The sequence below is a fragment of the Lepeophtheirus salmonis genome, chromosome 1 (genome assembly GCF_016086655.4).
Source record: "Lepeophtheirus salmonis chromosome 1, UVic_Lsal_1.4, whole genome shotgun sequence".
NCBI lineage: Eukaryota > Metazoa > Arthropoda > Copepoda > Siphonostomatoida > Caligidae > Lepeophtheirus > Lepeophtheirus salmonis.
The window spans coordinates 31,532,475-31,550,140 of record NC_052131.2 but is presented as its reverse complement, the minus strand read 5'-3'; the positions used below and the strand labels follow the sequence as shown (position 1 = coordinate 31,550,140).

Below are 17,666 nucleotides of genomic sequence, written 5' to 3'. Positions count from 1 at the left end.
GTCGAGGTTTAAAGAGACAGACTATTCAATACCAGGAATCGAGGATGACCGAGAGAAACAAGAAGAATGCGTGGAGGAATGAGACTAGAAGAAGTTATATATAAACAAGTATATTATAGACATCATTGTTACTCGACACTACTCTGATAAATATATGAGAGTTACAGCTATTTATACTATTAAGGTAGAACCTAAACAGTACTTTACATATACACATATTCAATAATAATAAGAGGAGGGGAAGAAGGAAGGAAAAAATAACCTTTGAAGTTTCTCAATACACTACAGTCTGTAACTCTCGGAAGCAGTGGAACTGGAGGGAAGAAGTTATCCTTCTTCTACCACCTGATGAATTATGCATCTAAGGCCTCCGCTTTATCGTCTCATCGAAGATACGTTGTTTGACTTTCCGTGGAAATCTATAAAAAAGAAGAAATCCACCTCGGGTTAGAACAATCGGGAGGTTATTTGGTTGAATACTTCTTCTTTCAATTCGAACTCCCAAGTATGAAGAGACTTCCATTATTAAAAGTCCGCTTGCGTGTTCTCTTCTGATAGGAATCCAGACAATATCTGCCCGAATTAGTCTTTTCATGAAACGCTTTCATTTTCTCACAGTTATATCGTTTAGACGTTTCACCTTGGCATCACCATTCTTTAAAAAAAGTAGTTGTTTTATCCACATGAACTAATATCTGTGAGTCAAAACATGAAACGTTAAATTGGTAAATATTGTTTCCCCATCGAAATTTGGAAAAACGACGGTGGGCAGGAAAAATATTTAAAAAAGTATATATGATATTTTGAACTATCCAGATGTATTAATATGGTGACGGGAAAAATGTCAAGGAAAAAATGGTAGCGGAAAAAATGGCAAGATAAAAAAAAGGAAAAGTGTCTGAATGGGAAGATTTTTTTAAACTGATATAATATCTATCACCAATATCATATATAATAAGAGAAAAGAAAAAGAAACAAACACGACAGTGGTTCCAATGGAAGGAGTGCTAATCACTTAATTCCCAGTTATTAATTACAATATCATTAGACATGATGGACTATTCATATTGGACAAGACTCTTGGATTGACGGACAAGCATTTGCAAAATACTAGGCAAGATCAGCGATTTCCATTTCGTTATGCTCCAGGATGTCTAAGAAGAAGAGGTGGGTGGCTGTGGAGCGACAAATCACTGAGAGGATTTGGGTAGGTAGTCAAAGGTCGAGTCGCTGGAGAGTGTGAGGAAAACTGTAAAGCTCAGTACAGTTGGAGCAATCTGAAATTGCAATAGAAGGATGGTTTTCGTCTCTTCATAAACCTTCTTTCTTGCCCAAAGAGAACGAAACAGGCTGCGTTACATAGTTATCTAAAGGACTCGAATTCTCGAAGTTGTTTATCTAGGACTGTGAATTCATACTTCCAATGTATCAAACCAAGTATGAGAACCATAAAAAGTGACTTATGGGTTCTTTCAACGAATTTTTAAGTGTATTTTTCTAGTATGATACTATGACATTTGAATATATTACTACGTTTGTAATAAATAATAATGGTCTTCAGTGATATTTATCAAAGAATATGAATATTATAAATCTATATATTCATACATTTAAATTTAGAATGAGAATCCAGCTCCAACTTCATTAACTTGTAAAACAAATATTAATTCCTTTGTCAATGTTAAATTCCATCAATTAATTTATTTATTGAATAAATGTAAATAAAAATTTTATGACAACAGAAACGGCTCTAAACAAATTTATTCGACACTCTTGTCATTATTTAATTTGGTTAATTTAGGTACGTATAGTTATAGCCAACTCTATGAGAAGGTTTCAGGCCCTCAAAGATATCAGGTGCCTTATATTTCTCTTAACTATATTGTATTTTAAAAGTTTGGCATTTGTGTAACTGTTGTGACTATTTAACTTAAGTTTACCTTCCAATTACAGAGAAATATAATTTTTTTTATTTCTTTGGTCATGGTGGGTATTAGTCCACTTCTGGTGATCATAAATACACTAATATTTTTTCAAATGCTCTTAAAAAGTTCATTTTATGAATAAAATATAAATCATCAAATTAGTAATTTCAATCGTTATGTTCGGCTTATGAATGTTTAAAGAATGCGTAACTTTTAAGTAATTTAGATCGTATTCCATGGGAAAAAATCAATAAAAAATCATAAAAGTTACATCTATTAATTTGGGATAAATTAAATAGCTTTACTTATGATTAGGGCAGCATGAATATGATATATTAGTTATTATTTTAATGTTGAAACATATCAAACATAATACACACAAACAATTGGATAAATGAAGCGACACATTTTTAATTTAGAAGTGTTTATCATATGCTGAGATCGAACTTTATTAATTAAAGACAGAAATACTTCCATGTTCTCTAAAAATTAGTTCCAATGGAAGGATCCGAGATCCTTCCATTGGAACTAATGTCGTGTTTGTTTATTTTTCTTTTCTCTTATTATATATTATATTGGTGATAGATATTATATCCGTTTAAAAGAATCTTGCTATTTTTTCCATTTAGACCCTTTTCCTTTTTTTTATCTTGCCATTTTTTCCTAAAATCATTTATATATTGTATGAGTCATTTTAATATATTAGGTTGCTGTAGGATTAATATCTAGGTGAGTATAGTTAAAAAAAGTTCTTGGTATAGAAAGAGAGAGAGAAAAGAAGAGGAAGAATAATTAGAAGGAGAAAGTGGTGATGGAAGATTTTAGTAAACGTACCCTCAATTCTATCTTTTCTTCTCCTTTTTTTAATTTCTCCCTTTTACTTTATGTAGTTGCGCACGGGAGTCTTCCCTTCCTTGTTGTTATTTATTGAATAGTTAAAACATTGGAATACTCATTTTTGGGATATATTAAACTTTAAATATAATTTAAGATCTTTAGTTTTAATTTAATCTTGTAGCTTATTTCGTTTCATTTTTTAAAAAATAAATAATATATATAAGTTTCAGGAAATTAATTGCAATCATAAAGAGTTGTTAAATTCAGATACTCCAATACGAGCGAAAAAATGAGCCCCACTCATTTTTAATTGAGCGGGAGAGGGTTCATGATTTCTTGAGCTGTATCACGTCGTTATCTTTATTTATCACACAATCTTTCCTCTGAAAAGAAACCGAAAAAAGGCGCAAAATCATCTGGTAGTTAGCCAAATAAGTCATTATTATCAATCGACAATCGCTATTCATATTATATATACTCGCAGGCTATCACCGTCAAATTATTTCTTTACCATTTTTAAAACAAATTACAAACTATTAAAATCTACATAGTATTTTATTCTATACTGTATTGTAATATTGCTTAGTAATATTTGTTTATTAGAGTAGTTATGATTAGTTATTATATTAGAAGAAATAGCCAAAATTTCTTCATATATATACTTATTATAAAAGCGGGGGGTTCAACAAGAAATCGTATTAATCTCCTCTCGGAAGCGGAGCAAAGTATAGAATAGCTTATTACTTTGTGTATTTATGAAATAGCCATGAGTCATGGCCCATGACATATCAAGGGAAAAGAGGGAATCGACAGCTGACAGTAAAATACATAGGGTATTTTTGTGTTAGCGAGATAACGCCGTGTTATTATTACTATAAATAATACTCTGCCAATATATCATCCGAGTACATTAGGATATAACAAGAATTATGTATACTTATAGATCACAGATCAGGATGATAGATAACAGATGTCTGTTCTATCAAAGTTTGTCTTGATTTTTCCCGTAATGCCATTTTTAATCTAAGAAATGACGATGCTCTGCGTGTCATATTTATAAAAAAAGCTGCATACCAAAGCTTAGAGCATTATATTAAAAAAGAATATGGGAGTACATATCTATATTATTCAACCAAAGTTAATCAACGCCTAATAACTCCGAACAATCCAAGAAACAAATATTTACTAGTAAATTGATAAAGAAGAATAAAGATTATTATAGCCTGACGTCATAATTTGGATTGAGACATTTGTTTCATTATTGTCGCAATTCTTCCTGCTGTACAATATTAGTTGCAATATCTCAAATTTCTCCATCATAAGTAAATTTTGAGTTGTAATAATTGGTAAGAGTTGCATCAACTTATCGAAAATAATAAATAGTAAATATAAACTAAGTCTTCTTTATTAATGTCATATTTTATGAAAAGCGTAGCTATACATTTGTGATTTCAAATAAAATAACACAGCAAAAAACAAACAAATATCTGACTGAATTCATATCCGACCGCAGAATTATAACTTATATATAATTTTTTTAAATTCCAAATCTTTTTTATTAAAATTTATTTAAAAAAAAAAAAAAATTCAAAAATTAAATTTCAAATATTAAATTTTTTGGAAAAAAATATTCTATTAATAGAAAATTAAGTTTTTTTTAAAAAAAAACTATATGATCCATAGCTATTTACAAAGGATTCAAAAATTCTCAGCTGTTTACAAAAAAATTAAATAAAAAAAAATTCAAATATGAAATTTTTTGGAGAAAAATTTCAAAAATTCATAGCTATTCTCAGAAAATTAAATTTTTTTTAAAGAAATTTCAAATATTAAATTTTCCAGGAAAAAACAAAAATTCCTTTATTATTTTTTTTTTTTGGGGGAGCTACAGCCTTTCCCTGCTGACGCCTATAGCATTAATTCAAAAATATTGCTTCTTGCAAAAAAAGCCCTCAAAATCAGTTTTTATTCATTATCTTGATAAAAAGTTTATAAAATTATTGCTTTGTATTAGATTATATATATTAGTAATGTAAATTGTGTAGATGTAGCTTTTTAGATATTCGAGTGTTGCAACTATCCTTTTCTCTCCTAATTATATTATATTATATCTAACATCTATTAAGCCCTTAATGGATTAGTCCATCAATTGACATTTTAAACATTTATTGCTCGAATGTTACTCATCATTAAAATATATGATAATAATTATTATATTTTAATGGCCAATAATAAATTGTTAATACCTGAAGAGTCTCCAATTTCGCAATTTACTGCAATATTTGCCAATAACATTAATATTAATACACACAATAATGGAATAAATTGAGGTAATACATCACTTCCACGAATCATATTGCGTAAAAAGAACCAACAGTCTAGAAACTAGCTAGAAACAAATATTTAGGGAGGTTGTAGGGACAGTAGTATGATAGTAGCAAGCTGATACTGAATCACAGCCTGACGTCATGATTTGGATTGAGTCATTTTATGCAATATCAATATTATAATTTATAATCATATAACAATATATTTATGTATTTCATTTAATCAGTGGGGAAGTGAGGAGAGCCTTTTGCTCATTTCCTTTCCTCCTATCTTGGTTTAAAAAAAAATTAGTCGATTGAGACATAACTACGGAGAAGGGTCATTATGGGTCAGTCAGAATCCAAGGAAGTGTCAGACTATAGGTATTCTATAATTATATTATAATAATATATATATTAATATTATCAAAATTTGGAAAGTAAATTACTTCTTTTTTTTTTTCACAGACGTCACATTTTGATGGACGAGGAAGAGGAGAGTCCAAGACTTTCTCTTTCCAAGATAATTCATTCCATGAATCCTATAAGACTTTTCTGGAGTCTCTTCAATTTCATGTGGAGATCCTATTTGTTTCGGCGACTCTCCACAAGATCAAATGAATCTGAACATGAATTATTTTTCGATCATCCTCTTTTAGATTATCGGCCAACCATTCGTTGGATTCGAAGAGAGTCGCCAAATATTTTAATTATCTTGAGGGGTCTTCCAGGTAGCGGAAAATCCACTTTAGGTTCTTATATAATGAAAAAATATCCTGATGCAGAAATAACTTCAGCAGATTATTTTTTCATTGATCCTCAAAGTGGAGAGTACAAATTTAGGATCGAAGATTTACCTGAAGCTCATAATCAATGTCAAAAATTTGTATTGAGTGCCATGTTTGAAAAGAGAAGGCCTATGATTATTATAGATAATACTTCTATCTCCAAATGGGAAATGGAGCCCTATTTTGCACTCGCATCCTCAGCTGATTATAGTGTTTTAGTAATTCATCCAAAGACACCATGGGCTTGGGATGTTGATGAACTTGCAAAAAGAAATACTCACGATGTCCCTATAGAGACAATCACCAAAAAGTTAAATAAAGCGCTTAAAAAGCCTATACCCTTGTATTATGGCTGGTTTCTGAGCAACGTAGCTAGCAGAGACGTTATGTCTTGTTCATATTGGCTGTTAAAGCATTGCTTAGAAAATTGCATGGACTTTCAAAAGGAATTCCTTGGATACTTACCCCCAAATGCCTCCATTAATCAAAAGAAATTACTCAACTCACTTATTAGTTTTTATAGACCCTCAGAGGACAATTTGCATGTAACTGCAAAATTTGTAGGATTTGACATTGAAGCAGCTTCCAAGTACACAACACGTGTAGAGGAACGCTTGGGAGAAGTCCATGATGTAACTCTGTTCGGATATACTTTTAGTCGCTACGCATTCGGCGCTAGAGTAAGACTCAACATGGAGTCATCCCTAGATCTCTACGACACAGACGAGTCTTTTCTTCCGAAACAAGAGACTTACAGAATAAATCGTAATACCAGAAGATCAAAAGGGCACATAGAATGTCCCCATCTCTGTCCCTCCTTTCCAGATTATATGACAGGCAATACAATCTACCCTGAGACTAGTAAAGAGTTCTTTCACCCCAATCCCGGAAAGGGTAAGCGATGTCATATCACAATAGGCACACGACATGGATCACAGCCTGTTAATACGGGCTATGACGCTCTTAGAACTGCTCATCAAGAAGAAGAGATGAAGAAGGGGGAGTTTAAAACTTGGATAGTTCCAGACATTGGAATTTTAAGAAAGATAGACTTTGACTTATGGACTCTTTATTTGTTTAAAACGGTTGATCTTCATGCCATGTTTTGTGGTTATTATAAGTGATACACATAATATTATGTACGTATGTATATAATTTGTTAATTTGATTTTGTTTAATTAATGATAACATCCACGAAATGAAGATGGATAAAAATATATAATATATTTTTTCGTTAAAACATCTGTATTTGAAGCGTGATTTTAATTTGAGTCCACATAATCTATTATGTTAGTATAAGGGATAAGTATAATATATATATTTTAACAAACGCCCAAGCAGATAAAATATTAGATAAAAACCATAGTATAAATAAAATGAAGAGTGAGAGCAATTCCTGGGCTTTCACGTTGGTAAATATATCATTACATTATATAAAAATAAAAGTGGTAGTACCTATTGAGAGAGAGGTTTTTGCAGAGATAGAATAGGATATTGTTCAGGATGAATCTCGTTCTTTTTGAAAAATAGTTTTAAAATTTATCAAAATGCTTTGGGGACAAGTCTAGAGAGAACGCCTTATTGAAAAATGTATAGGGATTCACTAAGCCTTCCAGAGTATACGTAAAACCTACATGGTCCACGACAACAAATCATTGGTATTCATCATTATTGTAGCGTATGGCGATGGGGAGGTGTCTTTCTTTTATAAAATAATCATGTTACCATAACATTACCACATATTAGGTTATGTATATAATATGTTAACGGAAGTGGACCTCCTTATTCTTCAGGATTGCCAAAGGGTATGACTAGTCTATTAGGGTTTTTTTTCATATTATACATGGAGTCGGCGATTTTATCACTGAGGACATTGAGCAAGTCAATGTCCTCGTAGGAAATAGATCCATCACTTAACATTGTCTCTTGCTCTGTACTCGAATTGACCAATGACAACCCATCCGTCCAATTATCAGTGGATAAAGTCTCTTCGTTATACTGTGAAGTACAATAATTAATATTAAATAACTAATAAGTATCAGAGGACTGGACAAGTTAATAAGATATTAAGACTGACCTTGAGGGCCAAATTTGGAGCAGCCAAGAACAATTTAATAGAGTAGTCTTGAGCTCTTTCAGCAAACTCATGGTTTTCCAGACTGGAAGAAACAGCAGCTGACTGTAGAGTAGCCCCTGACACATCAATAAGCTCATGTGCTGCATCATGCAGGATTTTACTTAAAGCTGTTTGCTCAGCCTTCCCTTCTTCTGAGGGTCTATCACCCAGTTCAGAGTCTCCAGATTCCCCAACATCCAGACTCCCTTCAACATTGAAGGAATAGCCAAACCCTTCTTCTGAACCTCCCTCCGAGTGGAACTCACCACCTACACCACTACTAGGAGTAAGGAGTCGAGTTCGCTCATTGCCATCACCCCCAGACTCCTGAGCTCTACAACAATCACACAAGCAACTTAATCTTTGGCCCATATCCGTTAGCAAAAGTTGAATCCTCTTCAGCACATTAAGATAAAATATTCAGTCCAACTCGAAGTAGTATGCTAGTGGAATTAGTAACTATTAATTAATCTATGCCAGCTAGCTTCACTTTACAACTAACTAAAAAATATTACATGAGAGAAATGAGAACTATCAAAGTGGCTATGACGTCATAACACTACATAATAATTCTTCCTATCGGTACTATTTATTGTTGGTAGATAATTTGATACAGGCTATACTGTGCATGTTCCTAAATATTTCACGCAATATGATCATTATTATATATTTATATTAAGCTAGCTAATATATTTTGTTATCCATACAAATTTAATCTCTCCATTTAGTAGAGCGGCGGTAGCTAAATATCATATATTTTTCTCCTGCAATGAAACTTTCCATTGATAAATGAACGTATGTATTTTAACAAGAACACAAAAATCAAATTAAACAAACCAAAATACATCAATCTACAAAGAGTTATAACTAGACACTTTATGTTATAATACAAAAATATGGTAACATCTATCTTTTATCGACAATATTCAACTTATAATTGCCATGACTAAGGTTATTCAAATTAGGGTCCAGTAGAATTTCTCCTCTACGTACATTCCAACAGGCTATATTTCCAATTTTAATCAGATTAGGACAAAAGTTCAAAAGGAAACGAAGAGTTTCGATGGTAAGGGGTAATAATCCTCCAGAATTATTTTCACCCGGAACTAAAAATAGCACTTTTTGCAAAGCAACGAGATGAAGCTCAACAAATAATTCATAAATATAAGCATCTGTGAGAGTCGGCGAAAGCATAAAGACAGTCAATTCACTCAGAGTTTGTCCAGCATTCTGTAAGATAAATGTAAAAACGGCCTTTGGAAGTACAGGTAGCTGCTCCTCATTTTCACCCACACGGATATACAATATTTTAAGCCTCTTCAAATGCCCATGTTTTTTCTCCAAGAAAGGCCCAAGGCTTGAGTCATTAAAATAATTACAACGAATCCAAAGAGACTCTAGCATGACACACTCCAAAGCTATTCCCCTTAAAATTGGCGTCGAAATGAAGGAGCATATGAGAGAAATGGAAGTGAGGGACTTCCCACTACATACCAGGAATCTGAGTGTACCATTTGAAGGCGAAGCAGGCACTCCAACGTTATAGACAAATTCCACATTTCGTACACTTTCTATCAAACTAAAATCAAATAAATCCTCATCTTTCACCCTCAACTTTAATGTCTTTATGTCAGGGCATGTCTCCTTGATGACGTTGAGGAGAGAGGGCTTACAACGAAGACAGGAAACTCGATTATTATATGCACCTGTGTTATCAATATGAGTAAGTTTAAGTCTTCGATTATGTGGCATTCCTCGAAATGATCGTTTAAGTCGTTTACGTAGAGTATTGACCACATTTCCCAGGGATTTGTAGCCAAGGTGCACTAAGTTGGGTAGAGAATCTAAGAGTCGCACAACTTCATGCTCCGAAGTAGATACTTTGAATAAGTAGAGCTTCCTTAATTCCTTACAATTGAGCAAGTATTTGAGTCCTTCTCCTGTAACAAGCTTGTTATAGGAAATGTCCAATACTTCGAGATGTACACAATGATTTCCTATAATATACATGTGATGATTCCTTACTTTAGGAATATAAGTAAACTTTTCATGAGTTTTAAGAAATAACTCCCGAATCTAAAAGGGAATAATTAAGTATGGACAATTCACCATCAAAAGAAAAGAGGTTAAAATACAGAAACGGAATCCGTTTCTGTTACATAAACTATGATTGACAACGACTACATCTAGCTAGCAGTTCATTAATGAATAACTAAATTTATTAATACATGGTTGGATCCCGTTCTTTATATTAACCCTTGGAATCTTTTTTAGCAAAATGTAGAGGGCCTCATCAAACTCATGAAAGACATCCGAGTCAATGGGTCCAAAACGAACAAATCCAGTAAGATCCAATCTAACAATATTAAATGGAACACATCTCTTGAACATGAGGGATAAAGGAATGTTTAAGGAATATTTCCCGAGAATCTTTTCGGAAATGGTGTCGGACAAGTTCATTCCTGGAGGTGAGGATGAAAACATAGCCTCGAAATCCGTCTCATTATCCGTATTCACACTTTCCCCGGCATGATTCTTGAGGAGCGTCTCTGCTATCAAATCCAGGGATAAATTATATAGACTGCTAATGACTTTAAACGGAGGCATTGTCCATTGATCATTCTCTGAGACTCAACCGAGTTTTTTTATTCTATGTTATTTTAATTACGACATGAATTGAAATTCTTTGAATTGACGTCATAACTCATAAGGAACCTAAACCTGAATTTCGTCATTCCGCTTTTCTAATACTGTATCTAGCTAGCTGTACTTCTCCAGTTGCTTGCCTATAATAAATAATTTAACTTTCAGTGTGACTCATGAACTTCATGCTGAATATACAATTGATTTTTGTCTTTCAATCTGTCATATACATATAAATATTCAATTAAGGCATTAATTGCGTATTAGATCAAAGGAATGAATTATAGCTAGATAGTAGAAATAGCTAAAGACGGATGACGTCTGACTGTTTAGTTATGAGTTGTGACGTGAATTAGTTATTTACATGCCCTTAGGCATTAATGTTCAAAAAACGTTTACGAAATAATAAATGCAATTATTATTTGTAAAACTAATGAACCTCTCATAAATTGTAGTTATATCAAATAACTACAATTTATGAGATATTAATAAAACAAAGTTTTTCTTTGAATGACCCATTTTTAACAACGAGCTAGTGTAGATAAAGCTCAATACGTAATATTAAAAAAGAAAAAGGTAGTGTTATATTTATATTCTTATAACAAAGTTCATCGACACTCAATAACTCCGAGCTGGGTACTCCCGCTAATTTTATATAAATTAAAATAGTAGACATTCACTATTGTATTAATGTCATACTTTATTTAAAGAGTAGCCATACCTTTTTTTTAACTCCCATCGACCTAAGGGTTGTAAGAAGTTAATTTTTTACGAGGGCTTGTTTCAATCCAACTTGGAGACATTTTTCAAATGTCATTAACTGTTATCAACTTTGGGATATTTATTAAATAATTATTTATCTAGTCTATGGATATTTTTTAAAGCAATAATATCAAAGGTAAGAAAGTATTCATTTATTAAACTAATGGAGAAGAGGTTGCGTGTGTAAAGTATTTAGGTGTCTATGTTACTGGGCAGATTACTTTGTTTACTAACTGGCTAGTTCGGTAATATTTAGCTAGAATAAGAAGAAAGAATGTAGAGACTGCTGGTTGTCTAGCTATGCATTTAATATTATTAAGCAAATGAATAATAAAGTTATAAAAATTGAAATATAATAGCTAGTGGTGACTAAGAAATAGGTGTTACTTTAGTGATCGAGGGTTTGACATTTGATGAGCTGACAACTAGGTTAATTTAACTTGGCACTTTCAAGTTTTAACCCATGAATATTAATTAATGATTATTGTCTCTTGAGATTTGGATACTTAAAACTTTCTGCTCCATTAATAAATGAAAAGAAATTTGTAGAGAATGGAAGGTGTTCCGCGATTGCCTATGCTGAAATGTGAATTGAAACGAAGTCCTGACAATGAAGGGATTTCCTCAAGACTGCGTGAGCTCATCCGTGGTCGCTATGGGGAAACGGGATTTGAAGAAGAGATCCGCGAGTTTGAAACGTTGCGAGCTCATGCATGTATTCGTGTATCCAAGGACGTTTCAGGGATAGCTGAGGTGAAAAAGTACTATGCTCAGTTGAGTTTCCTGAAAAATCGTCTGGAACTGGATCCCGATGATGAAGAGGGTGGGATTCCGTGGAGTTGGTACACACTCTACAATGATTCAAATCCTGTTATTGTGGCATTTAATGACATTTCCCTTGAAATGTCCTCCGTTCTTTACAATTCAGGTAGACACACTCAGAGTTAATCTCGAGTTCATGCCACGAACATTTTTTGTGATTGATAGGTGCCCTACATTCCATCCTTGCCTCTGAGGAACCTAGGATATCCTCTGAAGAAATGAAAATGGCTTGTACACATTTCCAATGCGCAGCCTGGGCATTCCACATCATTCCAGATCGCTGCACTTCAATTCGCTCTACAGATATTGACTCAGATGTCTTGGCTTTCCTATCTCAAGTTTGTCTTGCCCAAGCGCAGGAGTGCATTTTAGAGAAGAGTATTTTGGATCATCGAAAGGCAACGATTGTTGCTAAAGTTGGTGCACAGGTCGTTGACTATTATCTTCAAGCCAAAAGGAAAATTGACGGCTCATTTTCAAAAAATGAGGAAGAAAATATATACGAGATTGTTGGATCTAAATTAGCGAAGCTATGGCTTCATTATGTGGATTTTAAAATGCATTTCTATACGGCTGTGTCATTTTATTATATGGGTCTTCAATCCGAAGAGGCTCAAAAAATGGGTGAACGAGTTGCATATTTAGAAGCTGCTTCGAATGCTCTAAAAACCGCCTCCTCCAAAGGAAAGTCCCTGGTTTCTTCTTCGCTAGCCTCGGAAATATTTGATAAGGCTCTTATTGGGAGTGCACTCTCCTTTTCATCCGATGTAATAAATGGCAAATTTGACAATGCTAAAAAGGAAAATGAGTTTGTGTATCATGAGAGTGTTCCAGACATCAATACACTACCAGAGTTGAAGGGTGCATCTTTAGTAAAGGGTATCGGTTTTGAAGTCACAGACATAGATATTTCAGGAAAGGACATATTTTCTAAGTTAGTTCCAATCGAGGCACATGAGTCAAGCTCATTGTACTCTGAGGAAAAAGCAAAATTGCTCAGAACTGTAGGAGATGAGATTGAAAAGAAGGATAGTGAGCTTGCGGTAATTGATTTGGATATATATATCTAAATTCAATTTTGATAATCCAATTATTGTATTTATTTTCACAGGTTTTTTTGGCATCTTTATCTTTAGACGAAATCCCAGAGCCTGGAGAACAGGAGTATCTTCCTCCTGAATTGATAGAATGTGTTGCAGGATTGAGTGTAAAAAAGGATGCTATTTCCAAATTAGCTGAGGCCATGAAGCAAATAGACACTGTAACTTGTAGTGTGGACTCTGCAATCGAACAGTTGAAGCAGGTTTTAGAAAAGGAAGACGAAGAGGAAAAGGAATTTCAGGCTCTCCTTGGTGAAAAAAGGACATCACATTTAAATGTTGACTTAAAGAGAGAGCTTGATACTTTTATCGAAGCAAGAGCTGTAGCCTCTGAGTCAACGTCGACTTTACACAATGCCATGCAATTGCACTTGGAAAATTTCAATTTGTTAGGAAAGCCATTGGAAGAACTTGAAAAAATAGTTCCGTCCATGAAAGACTTGGATGAAGAGTCGGAACACAATATCGATGATGTATTGATATATTAATTAATTATAATCCAATAGAGATAGTACGATCATTATTAATCATTATTTTTTACCCCTACAGATTCTCCTAATATATAATAAAGTGAAAGAAATGAAGAGTCAACGTATTTTTCTATTGGATAAATTACGAGATGAAATACAGAGTGATGACATTACTAAAAAATTGATACTTTATAAGAATAAAGATTTGTCAGAAGTGTTTTCTACAGAACTAAAGAAGCATGACTCGGTGATTCAGCTTATCAGAACAAACTTAGGAGCTCAAAGCAATATCCTTCAAATTTTTGCAGATACAAATGCAAAGTGTGTTGATACACGCTGTACTGTCTCCAAGCTTTTGAGTGCTAGGAAGGATTTAATAAACTCTCTCGTTGACTCATATCACACATATGATGATCTCCTTCATAAAACAGCGAAAGGCCTTCAATTCTATGATAAATTAGAATCAAATGTATCTAAGGCTTTAAGTAAAGCAAAAGGTGTAGTGAAAGTGCAATCCGAAGAAAGAGATGCTCTTATAGCTAAAAATATGCCATCTCCAAATCCCAATTTTTCTGTTGGTCCTCGGCTGAATAATTTTAATCCAGTTATTGCTTCTGCACCACCAAATGCATCTGGCAAACCAACATTGAAAGATTATTTAAATGCCATGAAGATTCAAGATAATAAGCAAGTCTACCAAGCCACTTCTGTTCCTCAAATTCTCTCACAGACTCGACCTCTTCCATCTGAACAAAATAAGGCATTAGGTGAGGAGCCATCACCTATTTCAAAACCAACATCTACAAATGAATCCAAGGTATCCGCTCCTCTCCATTATTCTCAACCTCGGGCAACCTATACTTCTGGGACTGAAGCTTCTAATAATATGACTTTAGCTACTGCTAGTCCTCAAATTCAACAACAAGAGCAGCATAGACAATATTATCAACCCCCCTCTTCCATTGCTCCTCCTCCTAATTCATCACCTTTTTATCAGTATCCCACGAACATTCCCAGTTCAAGTAGCAATAGTATTAATAAACCTGGAACAGAAAAAATGAAGCCATACTCGCACCCACAGCCCAGTGGGCATCCTTCTGGAATCAGTTCTTATCAACCTAACCAAAGTAATTACTATGGTCAAAATTATGGAACTGCGAATACTTCCCAAGTCCCTCCTAATCCTCAGTACTTCAATAGTAGCCAAAATCAGACCTACTTGAATCAAATCAAGAACAAAGATATTTCATCATCAGACTCTAATCCTCCACAAGTTACTGAACAGAAATCAAATCAGTTCATCGTCCAAGGCAATTATCAATTGAATAATCAGCCATACCCATCTTATAATCATCAAACAAATCAATACCCATACAATTATTCCATGCCTTGTGGTGAGGTGGTCGCACCAGCTAATAACACGCTACAAAAGAACCTTGGCATCCAATATCCCACAACTTTATCACAGCCTTATAGTGATAGTAGTACTCAAAATCTTCAATCCAGTGCGACTCCAGCTCATCTAATACAACAACGTAATCCCTTTTTGGCAACTACCACTAACCAAATGCCCCAATTAATGAGCCAGTATCCACCACAGCTGAATCAGCCCTCTTCATACGTTCATACTTCAAATGAAGCAAATTATAATCAATCATCAAATTTAACTACACAACAACAATTTTTAACTCAGCAATATGGTCAGCAAGCATACTCTGGTCAGATCCAATCCGGTTACAATTATAACCATGGAGCTTCAAGTGTAGGGAGTGTAAATTATAATTCTTATAGCTCAGTACCTGCATTTCAAACACATCATCCTTCGAACACAGGACATCAAAATTCTGTTGCTCAGTCTCCAAAATCCAACAGTACTGTCTCTCATGTACAGAACACAGTAAATAATTCTCTTTTGCAACCACCGCAGCAGGTACACCAACAAAGTTTGTGCTATCAAAATCCAATGCATCAGTATCAACAAGGAGGTATCCAAAATCCAATATCTACAACTGCTACCTCCATGAACAATGGTTATTCAGGAGGGGTGACCCCCGTTTTACCGTCAAATAGTAATAACGAAGCAAATTATAAGATGGCTCATGTATCTGGGGTGGATCATTCAAATGCAAACAATCTACCATCATCAGGAATAAATAGTAATTTTGTCCATCCATTGAATCCAGTACCTGTTAATTGTACCAAAAATATTGATGGCAGAGAGTCAAGTGTTGACAAAATTCTGAATGTGAGTCCTGAAGAACCGAAAAAGGGAAATCAACATAAAGGATCATGCCCTGACCCAAAGGTTCTCAAGCCAAAAGTAATGACTGCTTCAGATTTGGAAGAGGAAAAAGAAGTAGCTAAAATTACTAAAGAAATCAATCATGCTAGTGCTCATGATCCTTTCGAATCCTCGGAAAATTTGCGGAATACTTTATTTGAGGAGACAAATACATTAGAGTCTATCATTAAAGATATTTCATCTCCGAATTCAACTTCCTTTGAAAAAGTATTTATTTATCTTCACTCTTATAAATGTAAATTTTAATCTAGCTTTGTTTTTTTAATTGGAAATTAGATATGGAAAGACATTAAGACTCAGTTTGAAAAAGGACCCGTGTTGAAAATCTCTGTGGCCAGATGTTATCCGATGAAAAATAGAGATGCTGATGTTTTACCTTACGATCATAATCGAGTTGAATTGCCTTCAACCAAAGATGATTACATTAATGCCTCTCATATCAAAGGCTTAACTCAACATTCTCCTAGGTACATTGCTACACAATCTCCTACATCTGGTACTTTGTCAGATTTTTGGACTATGGTTTGGCAAGAACAGGTAAATTGAACATTTTTGGTATGTAAATTAGTGCATATTTTATTTTGTATTCTTTTTCGTAGGTGGAAACAGTGATAAACTTGGTTCCAGAAGACACACACTCTATCTTTATATATTGGCCAATAGATCGTAAAATTCCTGTTAAAGTTGGATCCCTCGAAATAAGCCTTCAGAGTTCAAAGAACGAAGTCCCTTTCCTTACTGAAAAGTTAATGACCATCATGAATAATTCTACAAATACTTCGAGAGTCGTTGTTTTTATTCAAGCCACCAAACAGGTGGAATATAATATCGGCATGTATATTTTCCTTACTGTTCTTTTTCGTTTTAATCAATAGGTAAATACATTGTCTCTCCTCCTGGATGTGGCATGTCTTCTTCTCAAGTATCATCGTCAACAAAGAGTCTTGACACATCCTATCGTGGTTCATTGTCAAGTTGGTTCTGGAAAGACTGCATCGGTCATTATCCTTTCGTCATGTCTCTCGGAGATTAATGTTGGTTCCATTAAGCATGATGAAAATGGACTTGCTTCCCTCGTACCCCTGCCGTCTGGGATAGCTAGCCATTTAATGCGACAAAGGAAAGGAGTACTTAAAGATAAAGAGTCCCTAAAAATGGTATATGAAGCCTTGTTAACCCACTGTCAAAATATTCTCATTAAGTATGATTTGAAGAAACCAAGTCTGCAACCTCTGCTCGAGACGAAAAGAGAAGACCCACATGATTTGAGTAAAATAATGGATGAAATCTCCCTTACAGATTCTTCTTCCCCCATAAAGAAAATTACTAAGCAAGATTTTTTGAAACCTATAATGGGTTTGAATCCAGACATGAAATCGAATGATCCATTGAGTCAATTAGATCCTCTATGGTCTCTCAAGTTAAAGTCATAGATAATTGATATATGTTTCCGTACATTTATAAATAAAATAAAATGATTTTTCAAACTTAAATTGAATTAATTTTTTTTTAAATATTTTTGCTGTGATTTGAGTTTTATAAATTTTAATAGGAATTCGTGGATTTTCGAGGAAAATAAATTATTACCTTTTATT

At 33.8% G+C, this 17,666-nt stretch overlaps 4 protein-coding genes across 4 annotated transcripts; 2 read left to right on the top strand and 2 right to left on the bottom strand.

Annotated features, from left to right (window-relative positions):
- The first annotated feature begins 5,201 nt into the window (after positions 1-5,201).
- LOC121127590 (2',3'-cyclic-nucleotide 3'-phosphodiesterase) lies at positions 5,202-7,096 on the top strand. The gene is made up of 2 exons (XM_040723007.2): positions 5,202-5,452; positions 5,537-7,096. The coding sequence occupies exons 1-2, from the start codon at positions 5,415-5,417 to the stop codon at positions 6,978-6,980; spliced, it is 1,482 nt and encodes a 493-aa protein (XP_040578941.1). The 5' UTR covers positions 5,202-5,414; the 3' UTR covers positions 6,981-7,096.
- On the bottom strand, positions 7,056-8,519 carry LOC139906272 (uncharacterized). The gene is made up of 2 exons (XM_071890841.1): positions 7,934-8,519; positions 7,056-7,854 (listed from the first exon to the last, which is right to left on the bottom strand). The coding sequence occupies exons 1-2, from the start codon at positions 8,342-8,344 to the stop codon at positions 7,639-7,641; spliced, it is 627 nt and encodes a 208-aa protein (XP_071746942.1). The 5' UTR covers positions 8,345-8,519; the 3' UTR covers positions 7,056-7,638.
- Positions 8,520-8,754: 235 nt separating this feature from the next.
- LOC121127581 (uncharacterized) lies at positions 8,755-10,724 on the bottom strand. The gene is made up of 2 exons (XM_040722996.2): positions 10,229-10,724; positions 8,755-10,048 (listed from the first exon to the last, which is right to left on the bottom strand). The coding sequence occupies exons 1-2, from the start codon at positions 10,577-10,579 to the stop codon at positions 8,879-8,881; spliced, it is 1,521 nt and encodes a 506-aa protein (XP_040578930.1). The 5' UTR covers positions 10,580-10,724; the 3' UTR covers positions 8,755-8,878.
- A 420-nt stretch (positions 10,725-11,144) lies between these two features.
- mop (tyrosine-protein phosphatase non-receptor type protein myopic) lies at positions 11,145-17,564 on the top strand. Its single transcript, XM_040723019.2, has 7 exons — positions 11,145-12,305; positions 12,365-13,242; positions 13,311-13,772; positions 13,849-16,278; positions 16,348-16,608; positions 16,671-16,886; positions 16,947-17,564. The coding sequence occupies exons 1-7, from the start codon at positions 11,930-11,932 to the stop codon at positions 17,502-17,504; spliced, it is 5,181 nt and encodes a 1,726-aa protein (XP_040578953.1). The 5' UTR covers positions 11,145-11,929; the 3' UTR covers positions 17,505-17,564.
- The last annotated feature ends 102 nt before the right edge of the window (positions 17,565-17,666 follow it).

Excerpts from the sequence above, each read along its gene's own strand:
- LOC121127581 (XM_040722996.2), bottom strand. The coding sequence starts at position 10,579 with ATGCCTCCGTTTAAAGTCATTAGCAGTCTATATAATTTATCCCTGGAT. Across the intron at positions 10,049-10,228 it reads TGCTAAAAAAGATTCCAAGG|ATTCGGGAGTTATTTCTTAA; the intron begins GTTAATATAAAG and ends ATTCCCTTTTAG.
- mop (XM_040723019.2), top strand. The coding sequence starts at position 11,930 with ATGGAAGGTGTTCCGCGATTGCCTATGCTGAAATGTGAATTGAAACGA. Across the intron at positions 12,306-12,364 it reads CTCCGTTCTTTACAATTCAG|GTGCCCTACATTCCATCCTT; the intron begins GTAGACACACTC and ends TGTGATTGATAG. Across the intron at positions 16,609-16,670 it reads CTATGGTTTGGCAAGAACAG|GTGGAAACAGTGATAAACTT; the intron begins GTAAATTGAACA and ends TCTTTTTCGTAG.
- LOC139906272 (XM_071890841.1), bottom strand. The coding sequence starts at position 8,344 with ATGGGCCAAAGATTAAGTTGCTTGTGTGATTGTTGTAGAGCTCAGGAG. Across the intron at positions 7,855-7,933 it reads CTCCAAATTTGGCCCTCAAG|TATAACGAAGAGACTTTATC; the intron begins GTCAGTCTTAAT and ends TGTACTTCACAG.
- LOC121127590 (XM_040723007.2), top strand. The coding sequence starts at position 5,415 with ATGGGTCAGTCAGAATCCAAGGAAGTGTCAGACTATAG. Across the intron at positions 5,453-5,536 it reads AAGGAAGTGTCAGACTATAG|ACGTCACATTTTGATGGACG; the intron begins GTATTCTATAAT and ends TTTTTTTCACAG.